Genomic DNA, 20282 nt, shown 5'->3' on the forward strand with positions numbered 1-20282 from the left:
GGTAATGTGGGTATGTCATGTCATCACGAGCTTATTAAAGCCAGTACATGCTTATGCTACTTTTTAAGAAGTAACATCTAAGAAGTGATCTCTGTCTACATTACCCCCCATGAAAGCTCGTGCAGTGAATCAGTGTATTTTGTGATCATGGCTGGACATAGGAGTATGAGAAAAAGCTTTGACCTACTTCAAATGCCTCTTTTGCTGCATGTTACCTCCCTGTATGGCCCTGGAGGAAGGCTGGTTAGCCAGAGATGAGTAAGATTCCTCATGGAAAGAACAACCTAAGACAGGCACAGTCGCAGGGGGCTAACTGAGGTGAGGCTTAGAACCTTGTCCCCCCATTTGTGAGGCATTGCCTGCTGCCCTTGCCCACCTCAGGTCAAAACTGTCTATAGGCATAGACCTGATCACCTGCAGTTACCTTCTATTGGCACTAAATCTACTTTCTGTCTTTATTTAAGTAGCAGACTTTTATTTCATACTGCGGAATTTGGAGAAGTAAACTACGTTAAAAGCCTCCTGTTAGAAACTATCTGCTTGCTATATTCTGTATTATATCTAGTACTTAAAAGGGGGAAATGTGGGACTAATGGGATTAATACATAAATTAAGTAATATGGAAATCAAATGTACAAATGCGTTTGACCTGATTGTTTCTACAACTCTTGATGCATGATCGGTAACAGAAAGAGTAAAGGCCAAACAGTTCCTACAACCCGTGACCGCCCTCACGTGGTTTCAGTGTCACGTGGTTTCAGTGTCCTTGAGGAGTGTCATGCCCCAGGGCTGGACTCAAGGTCAGATAATGGTTGTGTGTTGATCATGTGTTGAACCCCCTACTCAAAATTCTTTGGATGTTTGGGTTCATTTGCTCAATAAATATGAGGAGTGCCTTTTTGGCATGACTCTTGCGCTGTTACGCCTTGAGTTTTTTGGCTGGTCCTTTCTGGTCTTCGATATCTCATTGCTGTCTCCTATCTGCGGGTAGAGGCAGGGAGGGACCGACAACAAGTCACAAGGAGTTTTGTAAGCAACTATATTTACAGCCACAATTCCATAGATGTGGTGAGTAAACCAATGGCCATTCCTTAATAAAATACAATGTTCATCATGCATAGTTTAGACTCCCGAAGAGGTGGTCTCTTAAGAGGCTGGATGTTCAAGAAAGATTCGACAGTCAAAAATCTTGGCAAGTCAATACACAAATGCTTGGTTTGGTTACTAAGCCACCTTAATAATACAACATATTTATACTGTACCTGCAAGCAGAATAATCACTGCCTGAGAAATGCAAGCCTACCAAATTCATTAGTAATAACCATTACCCTCTCCCCCTCGTAGCCGGAAGGACCATTATTCTTGGATTTCATGTGTTGTATTTTCTTCCAAGGCAAACCATTATAGCATTGTATTGTATTACAGGAATCAAGTGTATAAATAAAAAAAACCAAACAAACCCAGAAAACCCAAAGAACAAAAAAGCCCCCCACGCCCCCCTCAAAATAAACAATGAAAAAAACCTGTTAAGAACCACTTCCATTTCTCATCTGAAATATAATAATCAGATCAATGAAACTATACATTTTCCACTTTCAAGTATTGTTGCTTATGAGCTACAACTTTACCTCCAACTATTTTAATCATTATGATTTGAGATTTTCCAGGATGCAACAGCTGTTACTACCTAGGCAAGGAAGAACAAAAAGTCACTAGCAAGCACATGAATTGGGCCATAGCTATGATAGTTAAAAGAATCTTTAGACAAACCATTTAGAGGAGGTTAAATAAAAAACATGTTTGAGTTGCATCATTCCTACCGTGGACTGTAGAGTTAAAAAAATTCTTGGTAAAATAACATGGAAGACAGACCTATATATATATACACTGCAAATACAGCCAAGCATTTTTATGTACAGAAGCCCAAATACCTTAGGTTTAGATTGCTGATGAAGATAATCAGAGTCAATTCTTCAAGGAAGGTTTTCTTAAAAAGGTATTAAAAACAAGCCTATAGTCTCAGGTACATTCCACCTAGGTAACTGTTGAGGAACTCTCAGAGAAAGAAACATGAACTGCAACTGTCCACACTTAATTTCTATTCTTTAATAATGTTTTAAAGTACCTTAGACTTTGATCCCAGTTTCCATTTAGGAAAGGAAATTATACTAAGCATGAGATTAGAGATTTGCTTGTTTTTCTGAAGCCACGTGAAAGTTTATGTCCCTTTGTCTATTACTTTTCATTACTGAAATCTTCTCTGGAGACCAGTAGAATAAAAACTTCACAGCTACACGACGGATCGCTTCTTTTCAAGTTGCATACAACTTTAATGTGGCTTATGAGGTCCAACCAACCCAGCCCTTAATTTCACCTTAGTAGACTCGATAATGAAAAACTAAGGAAAGGTAAACCTAAATTTCCAGTAAGATACAAACAAAAAAATCTGTACACACAACAAAATATGTCCTAATCACAAAGTAAAGGTATAATATACTGCACAGCATGACATTGTTTTTATCGTATTTCTCAGCTGTAGCTCTTCCATTCAGAAATTAAAGACCATCTTTCATTAAGTTATTATTTCCTCCTTTCCCCAGTTTGGGATAATTTAAAAAAAGGTTTGATTTGTACAAGTTGTTATGAAATTAAGTTTCATTCACACACAATTTAAGTGTTTATAAAGCACTCAAAATTGTAGCTTGTATGTGTATGAATTCTGAAATGATACTTTAAACAATCTTCTTGTTCTGAAAAAATATTCTACATACATACCTATGATCAAAACAATCTTTTCTTGTTTGGAAAATTTCCTATGCACTGTTAAGTTAAAAAAAAAAGTTAACAATTCTATCAATACTTCCAATGTTGAGACAACTGGGCCCTAACCTAGTGTTTGATTTCTGCAACTACTAACCTTAATAATGCAAAACTGCTACTAAAACCAAGGTTCTAAAAACTGCATTTGGAAATGTTTTTTTTATATGTTTACAGTGGCAAAATAAAGTCATGAAAAGAATACGATATCAAAATAAGTATAAAAATAGCCACATGCTACTTAAAATATGAAAAACACCCAGTCAATTTTTACTTCAAATGCAGACCTGTGCCTCCCTTAAGTTTACCAAAATCTCAAGGGAACATCTAGGTAACTGGGAAATATAGAAAGCCACTGTACAGTCAATAGGCTATCAAAACTAGGGCTTAATCATAACCCATAATGAATGTAGAGGAAATGGTTTATTCAAAACATCCATTAACTTACAAGTGGTCTTTCATCCATAACCTCCATTACATCAAAAGGACAAAGTGGGCTTAACATTTCACTTAAGAGGGTTCAGCATTACTGGTTTTTGAAGAAATACCTTAGGAACAAATCATCCTGCTGTAACAAATTGCACTGAAGCTAATGAAATTTTAATCTTCTTATCAGGTCATAGCCAAAATCCAAATTGTTGAACAATCCTCAGAGAAATTGGAATGTAGAATGTTGAGTTCAATTTAGATCTGGAAGGGAAAAGAACATTCAGATCAAACAAAAGAAGTCCTGTATCTGTGGCAGCAGTCCACCACACCGAAGGGGGACTTGCATCCCCTTAAGCTATCTGGAAACCAATCCAGTTTTAAGAGGAAATTCTGCACACCAGGTTTTCCTCAATTCTGATCTGCTGCCAGTAAATCTTTACAATCCCCTTCATGTCATATGTTATGCAGAATATTCTATTTTTTTTTAAATTAAGGTATCATTGATATACCATCTTATAAAGGTTTCACATGAACATTGTGGTTTCAAGATTTACCCGTATTACTAGTACTCTAATTAAGAGAAGGCATGCTTCTTTAAGCTCGAATTTCTCACAATTGCCTGCTACATTTCTTAACAGCTATCTTTTTAGACACTCTTAAGTTTCTCTGTGGATAATTCACATACACAAAGATGAAAAATACAAGGTATATCTACTTACATCATCAATGTCTTCATCATCATCTCCAATGTCATCAAACTGGATTTCATCATCATCTCCAGGACCAAATGTGTCAGTTTCATTAATCTTAGCTAAAGAAATAACAAATATACTGATATTAATTATATAACCAAGATGTTATTGAAATTACTGGCCATTAAAAGAAGTGATCTCCTATCAAATGTTGAACTATAAGGAGACTCTTCTAAGTCAAACTTGTAACTTCAGTAAGATTCTCCTAAGTTCTACCCAAATAGAACAGTATGTCATACAAAAAAGTCTCAAAGTTACTGCTAAGTCAAGATGGAAGGTATCTGTGCTATAACTTTCTTTCATTTGCAAAGGTAATTTTAGTAAGGCAAGCTCTAATTATGCAAATTTTAAAGCTATTACAACTTCCAGAGATGCTTCAAAAAAGGTTTGAGCACATGCTAACAACAACTCACCAATCATCAGGTAAGACTCATTAATCAGAATGATTGGGTCAAATCATGATTGTCCCTAAGCAATAAGAAATGGAAGGAATTGCTGGCCCTATTCCCAGATATACTGGCATTTCCTACATTAGATATGCCAAGTAATTGCAGCAGGATTTTCATGCTTAAAATTATAGTGTTTACATAACAAGCAACACAGCCAAAAAATTCAAAAAATTGCCAAGTGAAAAATGCAAGCTTAGAAAATAGTATGTAAAGTGTATTTCCCCTTTGATGAGGTTATGGAGGGACTTAAACTTTTGTTTCATTGAAGTTTTCTACATTAAGAATGTGTAACACTTTTACATGGGAAGGATAACAAAGAATGTTGGTTTAGAAAATCCTACTCAATACTATGATACCAGGATGAGATGAACTGAAATCTGACTTTTTTATAAAAATCAACAACAGTACCTAATTAGTGTCCTTGCTTCACATTTTAAGTAGAGGAACATTGACAGTCTCTTGAGAAAGGAATTTTAAAATAAATACTGTAACAAACCTATTCATTTGACTGGTATGATGCAGAATTCCAGGGGTTATGAAGTATAACTCCTCACTAAAAATATATTTATTAGGAATAGAATCCCAGTTACGTTTTTTCTTAAACTATCTGAAGTATAGGCAGGCACACCTTGGAGATACTGTGAGGTCAGTTTCAGACCACGAGAAAAAAAAGCAAATATTGCAATAAAGCAAGTCAAACTAGTGTTTTGGATTTCCAGTACATACACAAGTTATGTTCACACTAGTTTATTAATTGTGCAACAGCAAAATGACTAAAAAATCAATGTGCATACCTTAATTTTAAAAATTGCTAAAAATGCTGTCATCTGAGCTTTCAGTGAGCCGTAATCACTGATCACGTATCACCATGACAAATAATGAAAAAGTTTGAAATATTGTGAGAGTTACCAAAATATGAAGAGATATGAAGCAAGCAAATGCTGCTAGAAAAACAGCACCAATAGACTTGCTCCACACAGGGCTGCCACAAACCTTCAATTTGTAAAACAAAACAAAACAACAAAACACAGTGTTCCCAAAGCCCAATAAAGCGAAGCCCAACATGAGGTTGATAGTAACTCAGACATTACCATGCTCTGGAAGCTCGCCATATGCCTTCAGACTTCTAGCTTCATCTGCATTGTATTTTAAAATTACATCAGCTTTATTATCCTTAAAAAGAGACAAATAACTTTCAGAATTAAGTATGCCAAAATACTATGTTATTTCATAAATTACTTACAAACTGGCTAAAAATTAAATCTTACAGTTCTTTTATAAAGTCCTCTTTTTTTGTTTTCTCCTACCCTCTCTGAAAAACATCCTCGGGTTTAAAACAGTGTAAAGAACTAGCATTCAACAAGCTTAGGGAAGGTACTGAGACATCTCACTTTCAACAAGAGAATAGTGTAGACCCAATCTTTTAGATTCTTTACCGTTACTCTTTGATTAGAAATCTTTCGAACTACAAAAATTCCCCGGGACAATTTATATATAGGGTGATTAAACACTCTGTTCAAAAACTGAACCTGGTATAAATGACCTAAGGAAATGAACATGCCTTTCCAGGTAGCAGCAGTTCTCAGGGCACCAATAGACCAGAACTTCCTGTGGAGCTTTTATACCTCTTGAACACAGACTAGGAGATGTGCAGTGAAGCTCATGAATTTGTTATTTTAAAAGACCTTTGGGTGCTTCTGATGCCAATGTCCCACCAAAAACTACTGCCTTAAGACACTCACTTTTCCATCTGAAAAGAATTTGCCTCAGTTAAGGAAGAAAAAAGGATTGAAGCTCTTTGTTTCAATTTCGAAAAGTTCTTTGTACCTGCTGTCAAAACCTTTGTTTCCTCACCTGTCAAACAGGGTCTAATTATTCTTCCTATTTCTGGGGTTATTTTTAAGATCAAAAGAAGAAAATGGACATTAAGATAGTGTGAATTCAAAGCGGGCTTTCTCAACCTTGAGCCAGATCATCCTTTGCTGCAGGGGCTGCCCTGTGGTCTGTATGATGCTCAGCATCACCCCTGGCCTCCATCAATGCCAGCAGCTCTGCACTGTCCACCGGCTGTATGTAACAACCAGAAATGTCCCCAGAGGAAAAGACACACCCATGGCTGAGAACCACTGATTTCAATTCTTTATTCTGGACTATGTATTATAAAAAAATAAAAATACAATTAAGGTTATAAAAATATTCTCTCTCACAGTATAATTAAACATATGGTGGAGTCCCAACATGTGGACACCAAATGGATTTCAGATTTACAATCAGTAGAGTCTTCAGGTTGAGACTGTGATGGACAACTTATCATTTTCTTCCCAAAATGCTCATCTAAATTTAGCACACATACTTCTATCATGGTTTGTACTCTAATCACTTAGGTGCCTGCTTTACTGTCTCCACTACCGGGCCATAGCATTTTGCAAGAGGGAAGCTTGATTAAAGCAGTTGCATTCCCCTAGAGGAAGAGTTTCCAGATTCTGATTTCAAGACATATGAAATGAACAAATAATTAATTAAATAAATTGGGGCAGGAGGTCCAACCTAGGATTACAGTTTTTATTTTGGCAACTGAGAACACTAACAAAACCACCACTATAAAATATCACTCATTCCAAAAAAGGGAACTTTTTAAATATCAAAAAAGGAAAAAGGGCCATTTAGTTTCATGAAAAATTCATTGCCTGTATTTCTTCTATAGCAAAAATGTGGACCCCACAGATTGGCATTTGGGAACTATAATCCCTGGGGTACCTGGCACAATGCCTTAAGACCTAACTGGCCCATGAGAAACATTTGCCAATACAATGGTGAGCAGCAAACAGGGCTGGAGTGGTCAAATATAGTTACAACTTAGGTTCTAAGAATCAAGAGCTCATCAAATTTAAGCAAATGAACAATAAAATTTTAATTATTTTACCTGGTAGTCTCGTAGACCAACCAAAATAATATCTGAGGTATTTATCCAAACCTACAAGAGAAAAGTCACTGCATGTTTTATTTAAAACACAGAATCAAGAGCAATGCTGAGTCAGTCTTCCCATAAAATAAACACACTATTTACCTAACCATGGGTGAAGTACCTACATTTAGAAGAAAAAAATACTATACTAAGCAGCTGAGTCTGTCTGTTTCAAGTAGTCTCTGTAATTTGTGATGTTAAAAACAAAAACTACATTATTTAACTACTTGACGGCTTAATAACTCGAGGAATGATTTGTTTAGAAATTAAAGAATTTTTAATAATGAATTATTCCAATTGGTTAGTTATCCATCCACTACATATGAGAATAGAAGAAAAGAAACGTGGTTTTATTTCCCTCCTCTCTCTCTCTTCCTTCTACCTGCACACCCACATACACAACCTTTTAGCAGACTCCCCCGGGAAACACATGAATTACCAAAGCAAAAAAAGTATTTTTAATCATAAAATCGGAGTTGGAGGGACTTTTAACTAACCTGATTAATAAATCTTCCGGAATACCTACTGTGATGGAAAAATAATCATTTTCCCAGGCAGCCCACTCATGATCACGATTCAGGAAATTTAACAACACAACACTTATTTAACAGAATTCATATTCAAATTTTCTTAATACCCTTTTACATCTATTGCTCCCACCCTTAAACCAGAGTCCAAACAAGAACCACCCATTATATGTAACCATTAGGTCTCCTTTTTTTCCTCTCACACTACCATTGTACTGAGCCAGGCCACTTGTTTTGCAGAGTGTCCCTGAGTTTGATTTGATATCCTCATGAGTAGATTTAGGTTAAATATTTTTGGAAGGAATGTAACATAGGTGATGCAAATGAACCTTTAAATAGAATCTATAAAATTACCATCAAGGATCCTGCTGTTTTGACTCAGATTAGGTAAATAAATCACTGTTCTACTGAAATCTTTGGGGAACTTACAAAAATGAGGTTCTTGGTCCGTAGAAACCACAGAGCCATTTTTCCCCCTTAATCACAATTTTATATTAAAGTTAAACAAATCTCCATACCAACCTTTTTTCTCAATTTCCCTCTAATGTGGCATAACCTCTTCACACCATCAAAACACATTGCTTCTAATCGTCCATTTCCCAACATTTTGATTACTTGTGCATACTCTGGAAAGGGAAAAGAAAAGGGTATGGGATATTGATCAAGTGTTCATAAAAACAACCTTAAAGTTCATATAAACTGACTACAACACAACTGGTGTTATCAGTTGGGAATAAATATAATCAGTAAAATAGGTACAAGGGAGTGATAAACACAGACCTAGTTCATGGCAGAGCCAGAACCAAGACTCTAAATACCACTTCTATGACAAGTTGTCTCTGCTATCAGTGATGTTTTTGTTACCTATTCATTTTGAGTAAGTACATAGACTACTAGCTTTATGACTGTATGTTCTACTTTTGGAGATCAAGGCGGCTTGTTCCAAAATGTGCACTACATGTCGGATCCTTGGCCGGTTTTGGCTCTGCTTTACCTAAGGAACTTTCAAGGCTAATCTCAACACAATTTTTGCTACACCTCACAAAGAAAAGCAGATTAAATGTTAATAATGTCTTTGTTAAATTAGAGTATCTTAGTGATTTTTCTCAATTTTTTGTGAAGCCAGAAAGATGTTCTCAAGCAAAATGCCAAACTTCTCATCAAAACCTTCCCAAGGGAACCCAGGAAGTCACCAGGTCTCACTGCCACTTGAAAAGCAAAGAGGGCAAGTAGGAGCTTAGCTTGCACAGGAGCCTATCTCTTCTGTTGTTACCAGAGGAGGGGTGCATCACTTCAGAACCTTCAGCTTACTCAAGTTGTACGTAAGACTGACCCCCTTAAGAGGATATCCACTAATTTGTAAATACACTGGGACATAACTCTGAAAGGCTCAACTGTGGGACTGACACATGGAAGGAGTTACTCAGACTACAAGTGAACCTAGCTCCCCCTGACAACAGTGCCTCAACACAGTTGGTCAGTTCAGAGGCAGCCTCTCTTCCAAAGTAGGGGGAAAATATGAAAAAGAAAAAATGGTGGTCAAAATAAAGTCAACTACTAATGGAGGTAAGGCTGACTAAGGCTAAGAAACAAAAAGTTCTTTTAGCCAGAAAGCACTTTTAGCGACTTATATATGCACTGCATGAACAAATCCACCAGGTCTATAAAAAGAAAATCAAAATTCTGGTTACCAAGTGCTGGAAATTATTGGAATAACTGGAAAAATGTGATGTCGACTATATACTAGATATATAATAGATTCATGTTAAATTACCAGAGTGTGATAATTGTATTGTAGTTATGTAGAAAAATATATTTGTTCTTTGGAGACACATGATGGAAGTATGATGCCTGCAACTGACTTTCATATGGTTCAGGAAACACACACACAGACACAAGGGGTTTAAAGGAGTACACCGTACTAATCCTGTAACTTTTCTGAAGGTTTGAAATTACAATAAAGATACGGGAAACTAGTGCTATGTTGGTCTGGCACTTACAGAATCAATCAGTTTGAAAAGGTCAGTTGTTCACTTTCATGTTACTCTATCCTTTGAAATTATATGGTAATGGCACTGGAGAAGTGAAGAAAGGGCCTTGGATTCATCCCTCAAATATCTGTGGTCCACTGAATAAACTATATAGCACCATTTACTATCAAAAAAAGGTCTACTAAATCATGGAATTGCCAATCATAGCTTTTGAGGATTAATTCCTTCTGAATTGCACAATTCATTCTTAGTTATAGCATCACTGTTCATGCGAAACAACGAAACCTACAGGGTTTCAGAAATGCCACCAATTCTCATTGCAGTCTGAGTAAACCAAGAAATGTTCAACAAAGGAAGGCTCTAGAGAAGTGCGGGGTATGAGAAATGGAAAAGGGCAAAAAAGGAAGATGTGAATAGTTATGAAGAGAATCTTTTATGTTTAGAAACTGAAATTCCAAATTTAAAAAACTATTACTAAAAAGAAAGCTAACATGAGAACACTTACCTTGTCCATCTTCTTTGAACACCAGCTCCCTTTTTTCAGATTCATTCTCATTCTTACCTCTGCGTCGATTTTTACCTCCTTTACCTAATGGTTTTAAAGAAAGAAACAGACATTATTTGCAAAACATTAGGAAAAGAAACTAAATGAAATTATGGCTTAAAAAACATTTTTTAAAAAATCACTTAAATTTAAAAATTCAACTCATTTGGTCACAGGGCATACTAAATTTACAATGTCCAATCATATTAAACATATACATATCATACTCCCCACCCTTCTTGGAAATTCCTTTTGGGAAATTTTGAACATGAAACACAAACAAACCAAAAGGAGATATTATATAAAAGTATATAATTAAAAAAGTTCCTTTTCTGAATATATCTGCATTCAATAACCAAACTGCCCTGGATAATACAGATAATGACTATTTGGTTGAGTATGCTGTTCAGGGAACCACTCCTAAAGTGGCCCACATGTGCCATGATGGGAGATATAATGGGTCTGGATAAATTTTTATAAAAATTCCCTGTCTCGGGTGGTGATTATACAGCATCTTGCTACACTGATGGACAGTGACTGTAGTGGGATGTGTGGGGGGGACTTGGTGAAGAGGGGGAGCCTGGTAAACATAGTGTTCTTCATGTAATTGTAGATTAATGATTGCAAAAAAAAAAAAAAAATTCCCTGTCTCTCCTGTACCTGACCTCCCCCACAAAAGGTCTGAGTGCAAGTAGGAAATGAGGGGAGAAAAGGAGGGGAAGGTAAAACTATACCTACTGGAGTGGGACACACTGATTTTGTGGTGGTAGAGGGAAAGCAAGAACTCCAGCAACCCTAAGAGTCTGAATTTTATCTTACAGCTCTAGGATACATTCAGCAAGGTATCTGAAGTTACAAAGCAAGGTGCTAATTGCTTGAATTTGGAAGCAACGAAAATGTCCTCCAGCAGGTGAACGGATACACTGTGGTATGTCCATACAATGGAGTATTATTCAGCAATAAAAACAAATGAGCTATTAAGCTGCAAAGACATGGAGGAACCTTAAATGCATATTGTTAAGAGACTGCAAAAAGATGAGTAGTTGATTAAAGGTTGAGGAAAGGAGGAAGGACAGATGAACAGGTAGAACATGGGAATTTAGGGCAGTAAAACTATTTACCTGTATGATAACGTAATGAAAGATACACATCAGTACACATTTGTCAAAACCCATACATCAACATAAAGAATGAACCTTCATGTAAACTATGGACATGACTTAATGCATCTGTACTGGCTCATGCAAGATGTTAACAACAGAGGACAGGGGAGTATATGGGAACTCTACTTTCTGCTCACTTTTCTGTAAATGTAAAACTGCTCTAAAAGAAGTCGATTAGAAAAACAAAAGCAAGGTGCAACAGGGATACAATCAGCAAAATCCAGACCACCGGAGGCAATTTATTTTCCTCTCACCTGTCCCTTCTTTGCTACCAATTTTACATCTCAGTCCACTATCTCAACTGAGCACTGATCTTATATTTCTAATGGCTCAATACATTTCCAGTGAATGGGCTGTTACCTCAAGCTCAGTTTTATTCAAAACTCAATTTACTTTCTTTTCCAAAGCTGGTCCTTCCTTCATCAACACCCTTGTTTCTGTTAGTGGTAACATCGCTACCTTAAGGAATTTAAATCTCTCCATCTGCAAACATGACACCAATACCCCCCTCAGTATTTCTCTTCCCCTATGTCATGCTTCAAGTAGACTTCTCAATGTACCCCTCAAAAAACTATGCCCATGAGGTAGGTACTATTTTGTCTCTATTTCACATGAAATAATATTTTTCCAAAGGTTAAATGACTTATGCGAGACTGTATTTGGTGAAGTGAGACCTGCGATTTGAGTCCCCAGTGATTATGCTCTTAACCACTCAGTGATGTCACCCATTTACATGTCAAAATCACCCTATAAAGTCATTTATTCTCTACCAACAGTTCACTGCAGCTCAGAGAAGTAATTCAATGTAACAGTCAACAGGGGTGACCAGATTCAAACCTAGTCATCGTTTTTATTCTCAGCCCCCATATTAGGGTATCTCTCCACAGAATTCTGTTCCCATTCCTGAACGTATACCACATTAGCAGCCAAGATATATAAAAGGTGGGAGACAGGCTATAAGTGGTAGTGATACTAAGGGACTCATGGGAAGAACCTTGAAGCATCTCAAGGTTCACAGCTCAAACAGAATAAACAATTTGCACCTGACCACTGCAAAGACAGATACTTAACTTCTTGAATCAGGTGCACTTAATCTGTCCTGGGGGCAGTCTCACATTGCTCAGTGCTACTGTTAGGTTGGTCTCTAAAATTTCCTGACCCACCCAGAGTCCTTTGAATTCAGCTTTTAAGGCATTCTTAGGGCACATCAAAACTAATTTCCTAGGAAAAGTATCTCCTGCTTTAAGCCACTAATCAAATCAGATCTTCAAATTAGAGTGAAAGCTCGATTAGGGCAGGATCCTACCTGCTTTGTTTACTGAGTTATACATCCAAGTTGGGCAATTCTTTGAATGAGTAAGTCAAGAATAGTCCATCCGTTCCTAAAGCAGTGGTGATTTTCAAAGTGAAGGTAGTATAACTCCCTCAAAGTGAGGGAGCACTTTATGCCAAATGTTCTTCATGAGTGGACCAAAGGATACCCTCTTTCTTGAGGTAATAAGCTGATAGAATCTGGAGGATTCTAGAGGAAATAAGCTGATAAGAATCAGACTAAAGCAAAGTCCATCCAACACACAGTTTATAGCAATTTATATCCTTACTTGTGTTAACCACCACTAAAATTATATTCACAGGGCTTCTGGCTTTTCCAATGAAGAAAAACTCAAATAAAGGTGAATTTATTTCTACATTAGTAAACCTCATCTCATAAAACTCAGGGGTCTTAAAAAGTACTGCTCCTCTGGAGGACATTATGCTCAGTGAAACAAGCCAAGCGGAGAAAGACAAATGCCAAATGACTTCCCTCATTTGTGGAGTATGACAATGAGGTAAAACTGAAGGAACAAAATGGCAGCAGACTCAGAGACTCCAAGAATGAACTAGTGGTTACCAAAGGGGAGGGGTGTGGGAGGGAGAAGGGGACTGAGGGGTATTATGTTTAGTACACATGGTGTAGGGGATAACGGGGAGAACAGTATATCACAGAGAAGGGACATAGGGGATCTGTGGCATCTTGCTGCACCGATGGACAGTGACTGCACTGGGGTATGGGTGGGGACTTGATAATATGGGTAAATGTAGTAACCACATTGTTTTTTCATGTGAAACCTTCATAAGAGTGTATATCAATCATACCTTAATAAAAATTTTTTTTAAAAAGTACTGCTCCTCTAAGCAGGATAAAAAGATTGGCTTTACATGTATAGGAATGTAAAACACCAAATTCAGAATGGTGGTTACCTCCAGAAAGGGGAATGGGGATACAAAGGGCTTTAACTGATTTCACCATGTAACTCCCAGGTTCAGAGTAATGGATTCCCAGGTGCTCATTACTTTACCTATATTTTTTGTATGCCTCCAATGTTATTTATAAAAGAATGACTCAATGCTTGTCAATTTACCAGAACTAAACATATCCTGATCATCCCCCTCTCTACAGTATTGCGTGTAATGGAATGAACTTTAAAGGAGGCTAGTGAACTAGATGTGATTTAATGTAGAAGTCCTACCCCCCTGGGACCAAAGAGGAACCTATTATTCACTCAAGGGTGGAGACAAAAGAAGGGAGGTGACTTAATCCAACAAGTATTTATTGAGCATCTACCTAGTGTCAAGTGCTAGCAATCCAACGTGACTAAAACAAATACTATTACTGCTCTTTAGAGCTTAGTGTAGCAAGGGAATTGGAAATCTCATGACTTAGAAACAAAGGTGAGAATAAGACACCTATTGAAGCGACCCAGTTACCATCTAAGAGGAAATAAAGGATTATATGGATTACAAGAAAACTGACTCTTAAAACCATTCCCCCCTTTCCCAGAATGATTAGCAGCAAAACCTCTTCTACAAAAAGGATAGATTTCTGCGGTCAGTAAGATGGAATGCCCTGAGGGAACTGCACCCAACTACACGCAGGGATAAAATGAGTAGTGACAGCTACAAAGAGGAAATGAGGTAGAATCCCTGGAGCCAGGTGTTAAGTAGAAAAGAGAAAAGAAGTAGGCTGGGTCAGGGCAGGGGTCCCAAAAATGAAGAATCACAGTAAACTTCTTGTGGTTTGTTTTCCGTTTCTACTCGTACAATTTCCTTGGAGAAAGTATAAGAATACTTAAAAAGACAGAGGCACCCTTAAGCCTAAACAACGCCGCAGAATTTATTTAGGACTGTTTTGCTTCTACCTAGTAGTTTAGGACTTCCATTTTGTAAATTCCAAATAAATTTACCCTCAAGTTCGATAGTTTGTGAACATTTATCCTCAGAAAGCAGAAAACGTAAAGGTCTTTATTCCCACCACAATATATACACGATCTGAAGCAAAAGTAGTAAACTTGGCAAAACATGGAATCAGGTGTTCGGGTGGGGGAGGGGGAAGTACAACCCCGTAAAGGGATGAGACTGAGTAAATTCTTTATAGAGATAAACCTTAAAAATGCATACAGGTTTCGTCCACTGTATACATTGGAGAGGGAGCAGTCTCAATACAAATGTCCATAAAGAAACCCATGCAAGAGTACCTGATGGTCACTAAAGTTGGCATGACCCATTTAAAGTTAAGAACTGCTTCCTGCTTCCAGAGCTTAACTCCCCTTGTTCGAGAAAACCAAAGGCGCCCATTTGCGAAGCCCAGGACAACCGGAGAGAGGTCCCCTCCCCCCAGCAAGTTCCTACAGCGCCGCGGTCAGACTGGCGCGAATGAGGAGCAAAAGCCCACATTCTCCCGCAGGAGGCCCAACAAAAATGGCGTCGGCTCCACCCCAACGTGACCAAACTGCAAGACCGGAGTAACTTGCCAGCTACTCCTCCGGGCCCAGAGTCGCGTCCGGATCGCCCAGCCGCGTGCAACTTAGGACGAAGAGGAAAGTCTCTACGACCCGGGCGCTCCGGACCCGCGGGCAGGGCCGGGGAGACCGGGCCGAGCGGAGTTATGCTGCCGGGATCCAAGCAGCTTTACCTTTATTCTTGGGCATGGCAGCGACGGCGGCCTCGCGGCGTCTTCGACTCCTTCTTGGACGGCAGCGGGGGCGGCGAAGGACGAGGAGACTCCTCTGAGGGGCGAGAGGGGCGACGCGTGGGACCGCACGATATCAAAGTCTCGCGACCCAGTTCTCCCGAGGTGCCCCTGCATCCACGCTTGGCCGCAGCAAATGGCGTCGCGGCTGCTCGCGCCGCTTTTCCCCGCCTCCCGACGCGAGCTGGGCCCGTCTCCCAGGCTCTACGGCGCAGGCGTGGCCGACTGACCCCGTTGTTAGAGCGGAGGGGCAGCAGACACACGCGGAGGGCGGGGCCGCGAGCCGGGAGGAAGCGGAGTCGTGAAGGGGAGTGGCGGGGCCCAGGCGTCATGGTAAAGGGCGGATTCAGGAAGCGCGGCTGCGAGCCGATCTCCGCGGTGACTTCCCGCGTCTCTGGGTAGGAGCTGCTGGCTCAGTTCTAATCTCACAGCTCAGTTTGCACTTGGTCCTTTCGCCAGCTCAGCTAGGTTGGGAGTCCTTTCATCCCATTCGAAAGCATAATATTTGCATGACACTTACTACTTTATAAATATCTGTCTTCCCTACTGAAGGCAAAATCTGGCGCGCTAAGACCCCCACCCCTTAAGATTCAATCACCAACGCAGAACACACCCTACCCTTACTCCTTAAAAACGCACTTCCTCACCCACGAGCTGCTGCTCCCTCTCTCTCTGGGGGCAGCCATTTTCTCTTTCAGATAATAAAATCTCTTGCATGGTCCCGTGTCTCCTGAGTCGTTCTGGGGTAAGGAGGGTCGCAGCGACATAGCCTTTCACCTACCTCACTGTAAATCTTAATAGACAGAGACAGCCACATTTGTTGCTTCCTATTACCAGCACTTAGGAGAATGCCTGGCACAAACTAGGTGCTCAATACCCACAGGAAGGGAGAAGACATCATCAACTCAGTGTTAGGGGCTGAACTGTGCCCTCCCCAAATGCATATGTTGCATTCCTCACCCTGAATACCTCAGAATGCGACTATTTGGAAAGAGGGTTTCTAAAGAGGTAATTAAATTGAAATGAGGTCAGTAGGGTGGACCCTAAACCAATATGACGGGTATCCTTATAAGCAGAGATTAGGATACAGACACACAGGAGAACACCAGGTGAACAAGGTAACTATCTCACCAAAGAGAGAAGCTACAGAAGAAACCAATCCTGCTGGCACCTTGATCTCAGACTTCTAGCCTCCAGAGTTGTGAGACAATACATTTTTGTTTAAGCCCCCCAGTTTGTGGAACTTTATGGCAGCCCCCAAAGCTAATACAGCTGACCATATAGGACAAATAGCTTCACTTTTGAGTAAACTTAAATAAATTACCTTTCTGCAAACATCAGGCGTTCAACAATTACCTCTTTAGGGAAATGGATGTACCTAATAGAGAAATAAAGTACAATCTTTGAGCACAGTGGTTTCCATCACAGACATTTGACAGTGTCTGTAGATATTTCTGCTTGTCACAGCTGGGGAAGGAGGGAGTGTTGCTGGCATAGAGTGGGCAAAGGCCAGACATGCTGCTGAACACGCTGCAGCACACAGCACATGCACCCCAACCCCACACAAAGCATTATTCAGCCCCAAACATGAATAGGGCCAAGGACACCGATGACAGATGCACTTCTTAGAGGGAAACTGAAAGGTGATGGGGACTTAAAGTTTGGGGTTTCTCTTTCCATTTGCAATAATTTGCATTTACACAATTAAGAATGGAAGGATGTTTAGGAAATTTATTTAAATTTTGCTTCAGTGCCAAATGATCATGAAATTTGGGCTTTGGGGTAAAAGAGACCTGGGTTCAAATTCAGCTTTGCCATATTGGGTTGTTACAGGAATTAAACTGATATAATGAGAGATCTAAGCTGGCCTGTGCATACAGTAAAACAACAAATTTGACTGGATCTATACTGTCGGAACTCAGCCAAGAATTAGGAGAAGTGCAAGTTGCAGTGCTCCAAAATCATGCGACTATAGACTATCTACTGTTAAAAGAACATATGGGATGTGAACAGTTCCCAGGAATGTGTTGTTTTAATTTGTCTGATTTTTCTCAAACTATTCAAATTCAGTTAGACAATATCCACCATATCATTGATAAATTTACACAAATGCCTAGGGTGCCTAACTGGTTTTCTTGGTTTCACTGGATGTGGCTGGTAATTGTAGGTCTGCTTTTGTTATGTAGCTGTATTCCTGTTCTGTTAATGTGTGTATGCAATTTAATTAGTAGTTTGTTAAAACCTATACATGCTTATGTTACTCTACAAGAAGATATGTCAAAGAAATAATCAATCTTCCCATATTTTCTTCCATCTGCTACTTCTATAGGTTTTCTTCTTCCTTCCTAATTACAACCCTTTAGTAGAATTTGTGCCTCATATCGAAAATTACCAGGTATCATAATTCTTCCAAGTGGTAAAGATACCTCAAGACAAATGCTGGGCATAGAAGCCACAGGACATAAATATGCAAAGAAGTAAAAAGCTAACCTTTACAAAGAATATTGCTTCTCTCTCACTTACCAACTTTACATTTCCCTGTATGGCCCTGGAAGATGGCTGGTTAGCCAGAGACGGGTAAGATTCCTCAAGGGAGGAACAACCTAAGACAGGCACAGTCCCAGGGGGGCCATCAGGTGAGAAATTGGGGATCAACAGAGGTGAGGCTTAGAACCTCACCCCCCCTGTTTTGAGAGAAATCTTCTGCATCCATGGATGTTTTGTTGCCCTTGTCTAGCTTGGATTAATACTTAGTCTACAGGCACACACCTGATCATCTACATTTGCTCTCTTACAGCACCAAATTATGCTTTCTACCTTTATCTTGCATCTACGTACCACTTCAGCATTTTATTTAAAAAAATAATAATAATAATAAGGGAGAAATGTGGGATTCACATATAAATCAAGTATAAAAATCAAACGAATAATCATATCTGACTTGATTGTTTATAGTTCATGATGCGTGATCAAAACTGAAAGTTTCTGTGATATGACTGCCCTTGCATGGTTCACCATGTAAGAACTTACTATGTAAGAACTTGTTCGCCATGTAAGAACTTGTTCGTTATGCTTCAGAAGATTGGAGACTGTTGAGAATTAGGCTTGGGGTTGATTAATGATTGTGCATTGAGTCCCCTATACAGAATTTTATTGTTGTTAACAACCATTTGATCAATAAATATGAGAGATGCCCTCTCAAAAAAAAAAAACTGATATAATGCATTCAGTATTTGGCAACTGTGCCTAGAACATAGTCATTAATCAGTTACATTCCAAGTGTCTGGAAGTTCAAGTATTTAAAAATCAAAAATCTCTATCAATTACCAATATAAAACCCAAAGGAGAAAAAACCCCACCAGGCTTCATTTCGCTAATGTAAGATGGTTCCTGCATCTGACTGGTCATAAGTCACTTGCAAGGAGGTGATTCATGGAAACATCTGGGGGAAATGAGTACTAGGCAGAGAAAACAGCAAGACAAAGCCCCTGAGTGGGAACATGCTTGGCATATTCAAGAAACAGCAAGAAGGCCAGCATGGCTAGAATGCAGTGAGCCAGGGGGAGTTTGGGGAGATGAGATCAGAGACATAGGGAGACCAACTCACAGCTTATAATTCTTAGTAGGTTTTGGACAGATCATTTTGGCTTCTGTGTTAAGAATAGACAGTAGGAGGTTAGGGAGGAAACAGATACTGTGTGGGACACCACTGCAATAGTCCAAGCAAAAGACAATGGTGGCTTGGACTAGGGTATGAGGTCTCTGTGGGATGATGGTAATGTTCTAAAATTAGATTGTGATAATGGTTGCACAACTCTGTAAATATACAGAACACTGAACTGAATGAAACCTTTAAATGGGAGAACTTTATTGTATGTAAATTATATGTCAATAAAGCTGTCACACACAACAAAGGAAAAAATGGGAAAATGGATCTGACCAAGGAAAAGTAAAAGAATTGACAGTACTGAGAGCTTAGCTGAGACAGGATATCATAAGCTTGCAGTGGTATCACCACATTTGCATAATTGTATGGCTTCTTCCAACAAATGGGTTACTGCTCAGTGGGTACAATATAAAGGCAAAGATGTAAGGAAGTTCAGGGTGCTTTTGCCATAGAAGTTTGAGTGATCAACTATAGGACCAAGAAGTTCAGTCTGGTAGCAAAGGAAATAAAGAATGAGGACTCGAGGTGGGGGATATGTGGGAGACAGTGGATCAAAGGAATAAAATTCAAATTTCTTAATGTGACTTATTATGTCTGATGGTCTGGCCTATCTCTTGAACCTATGTTTTGCTTCTTTCTTATATTTTAGGTCAAATTCATAGATCACTGTTGTTTTCTTGAGTGCCTCTAACTCTGTCTCTCTGTGCATCCTATTCTGCCCTTCCTTTCCCTCTTAGATCTCAGCATAGTCATTGTTTCCTTAGAAGGTCTGCTCTGATTCGTGGGCAATGCTGCTATATGTTCCTACAGCACCCTGCATTTCCTTTACCTAGCTTTGCTAGTGTGTGTCAATCCTATCAATTTAGGGTGCACTAACAAAACTTAGTATCTGGATTTACAAAACCAGAAGAGTGACCACAACAAATAATTCTACTCCAGTTTGGTCTGAGGCTGGCTACTGGCCCCCAA

General features: G+C 39.1%; 1 protein-coding gene across 1 annotated transcript; it reads right to left on the reverse strand.

Annotated features, from left to right (window-relative positions):
- Positions 1-3221: 3221 nt before the first annotated feature.
- Positions 3222-15803, reverse strand: EIF1AX (eukaryotic translation initiation factor 1A X-linked). Its single transcript, XM_017659242.3, has 7 exons — positions 15590-15803; positions 10436-10519; positions 8462-8565; positions 7371-7421; positions 5539-5620; positions 3966-4057; positions 3222-3507 (listed from the first exon to the last, which is right to left on the reverse strand). Exons 1-7 carry the CDS (start codon positions 15603-15605, stop codon positions 3502-3504), a joined length of 435 nt encoding a protein of 144 aa, XP_017514731.1. The 5' UTR covers positions 15606-15803; the 3' UTR covers positions 3222-3501.
- Between the last annotated feature and the right edge of the window lie 4479 nt (positions 15804-20282).

The sequence above is a fragment of the Manis javanica genome, chromosome X (assembly GCF_040802235.1).
Source record: "Manis javanica isolate MJ-LG chromosome X, MJ_LKY, whole genome shotgun sequence".
Taxonomy (NCBI): domain Eukaryota; kingdom Metazoa; phylum Chordata; class Mammalia; order Pholidota; family Manidae; genus Manis; species Manis javanica.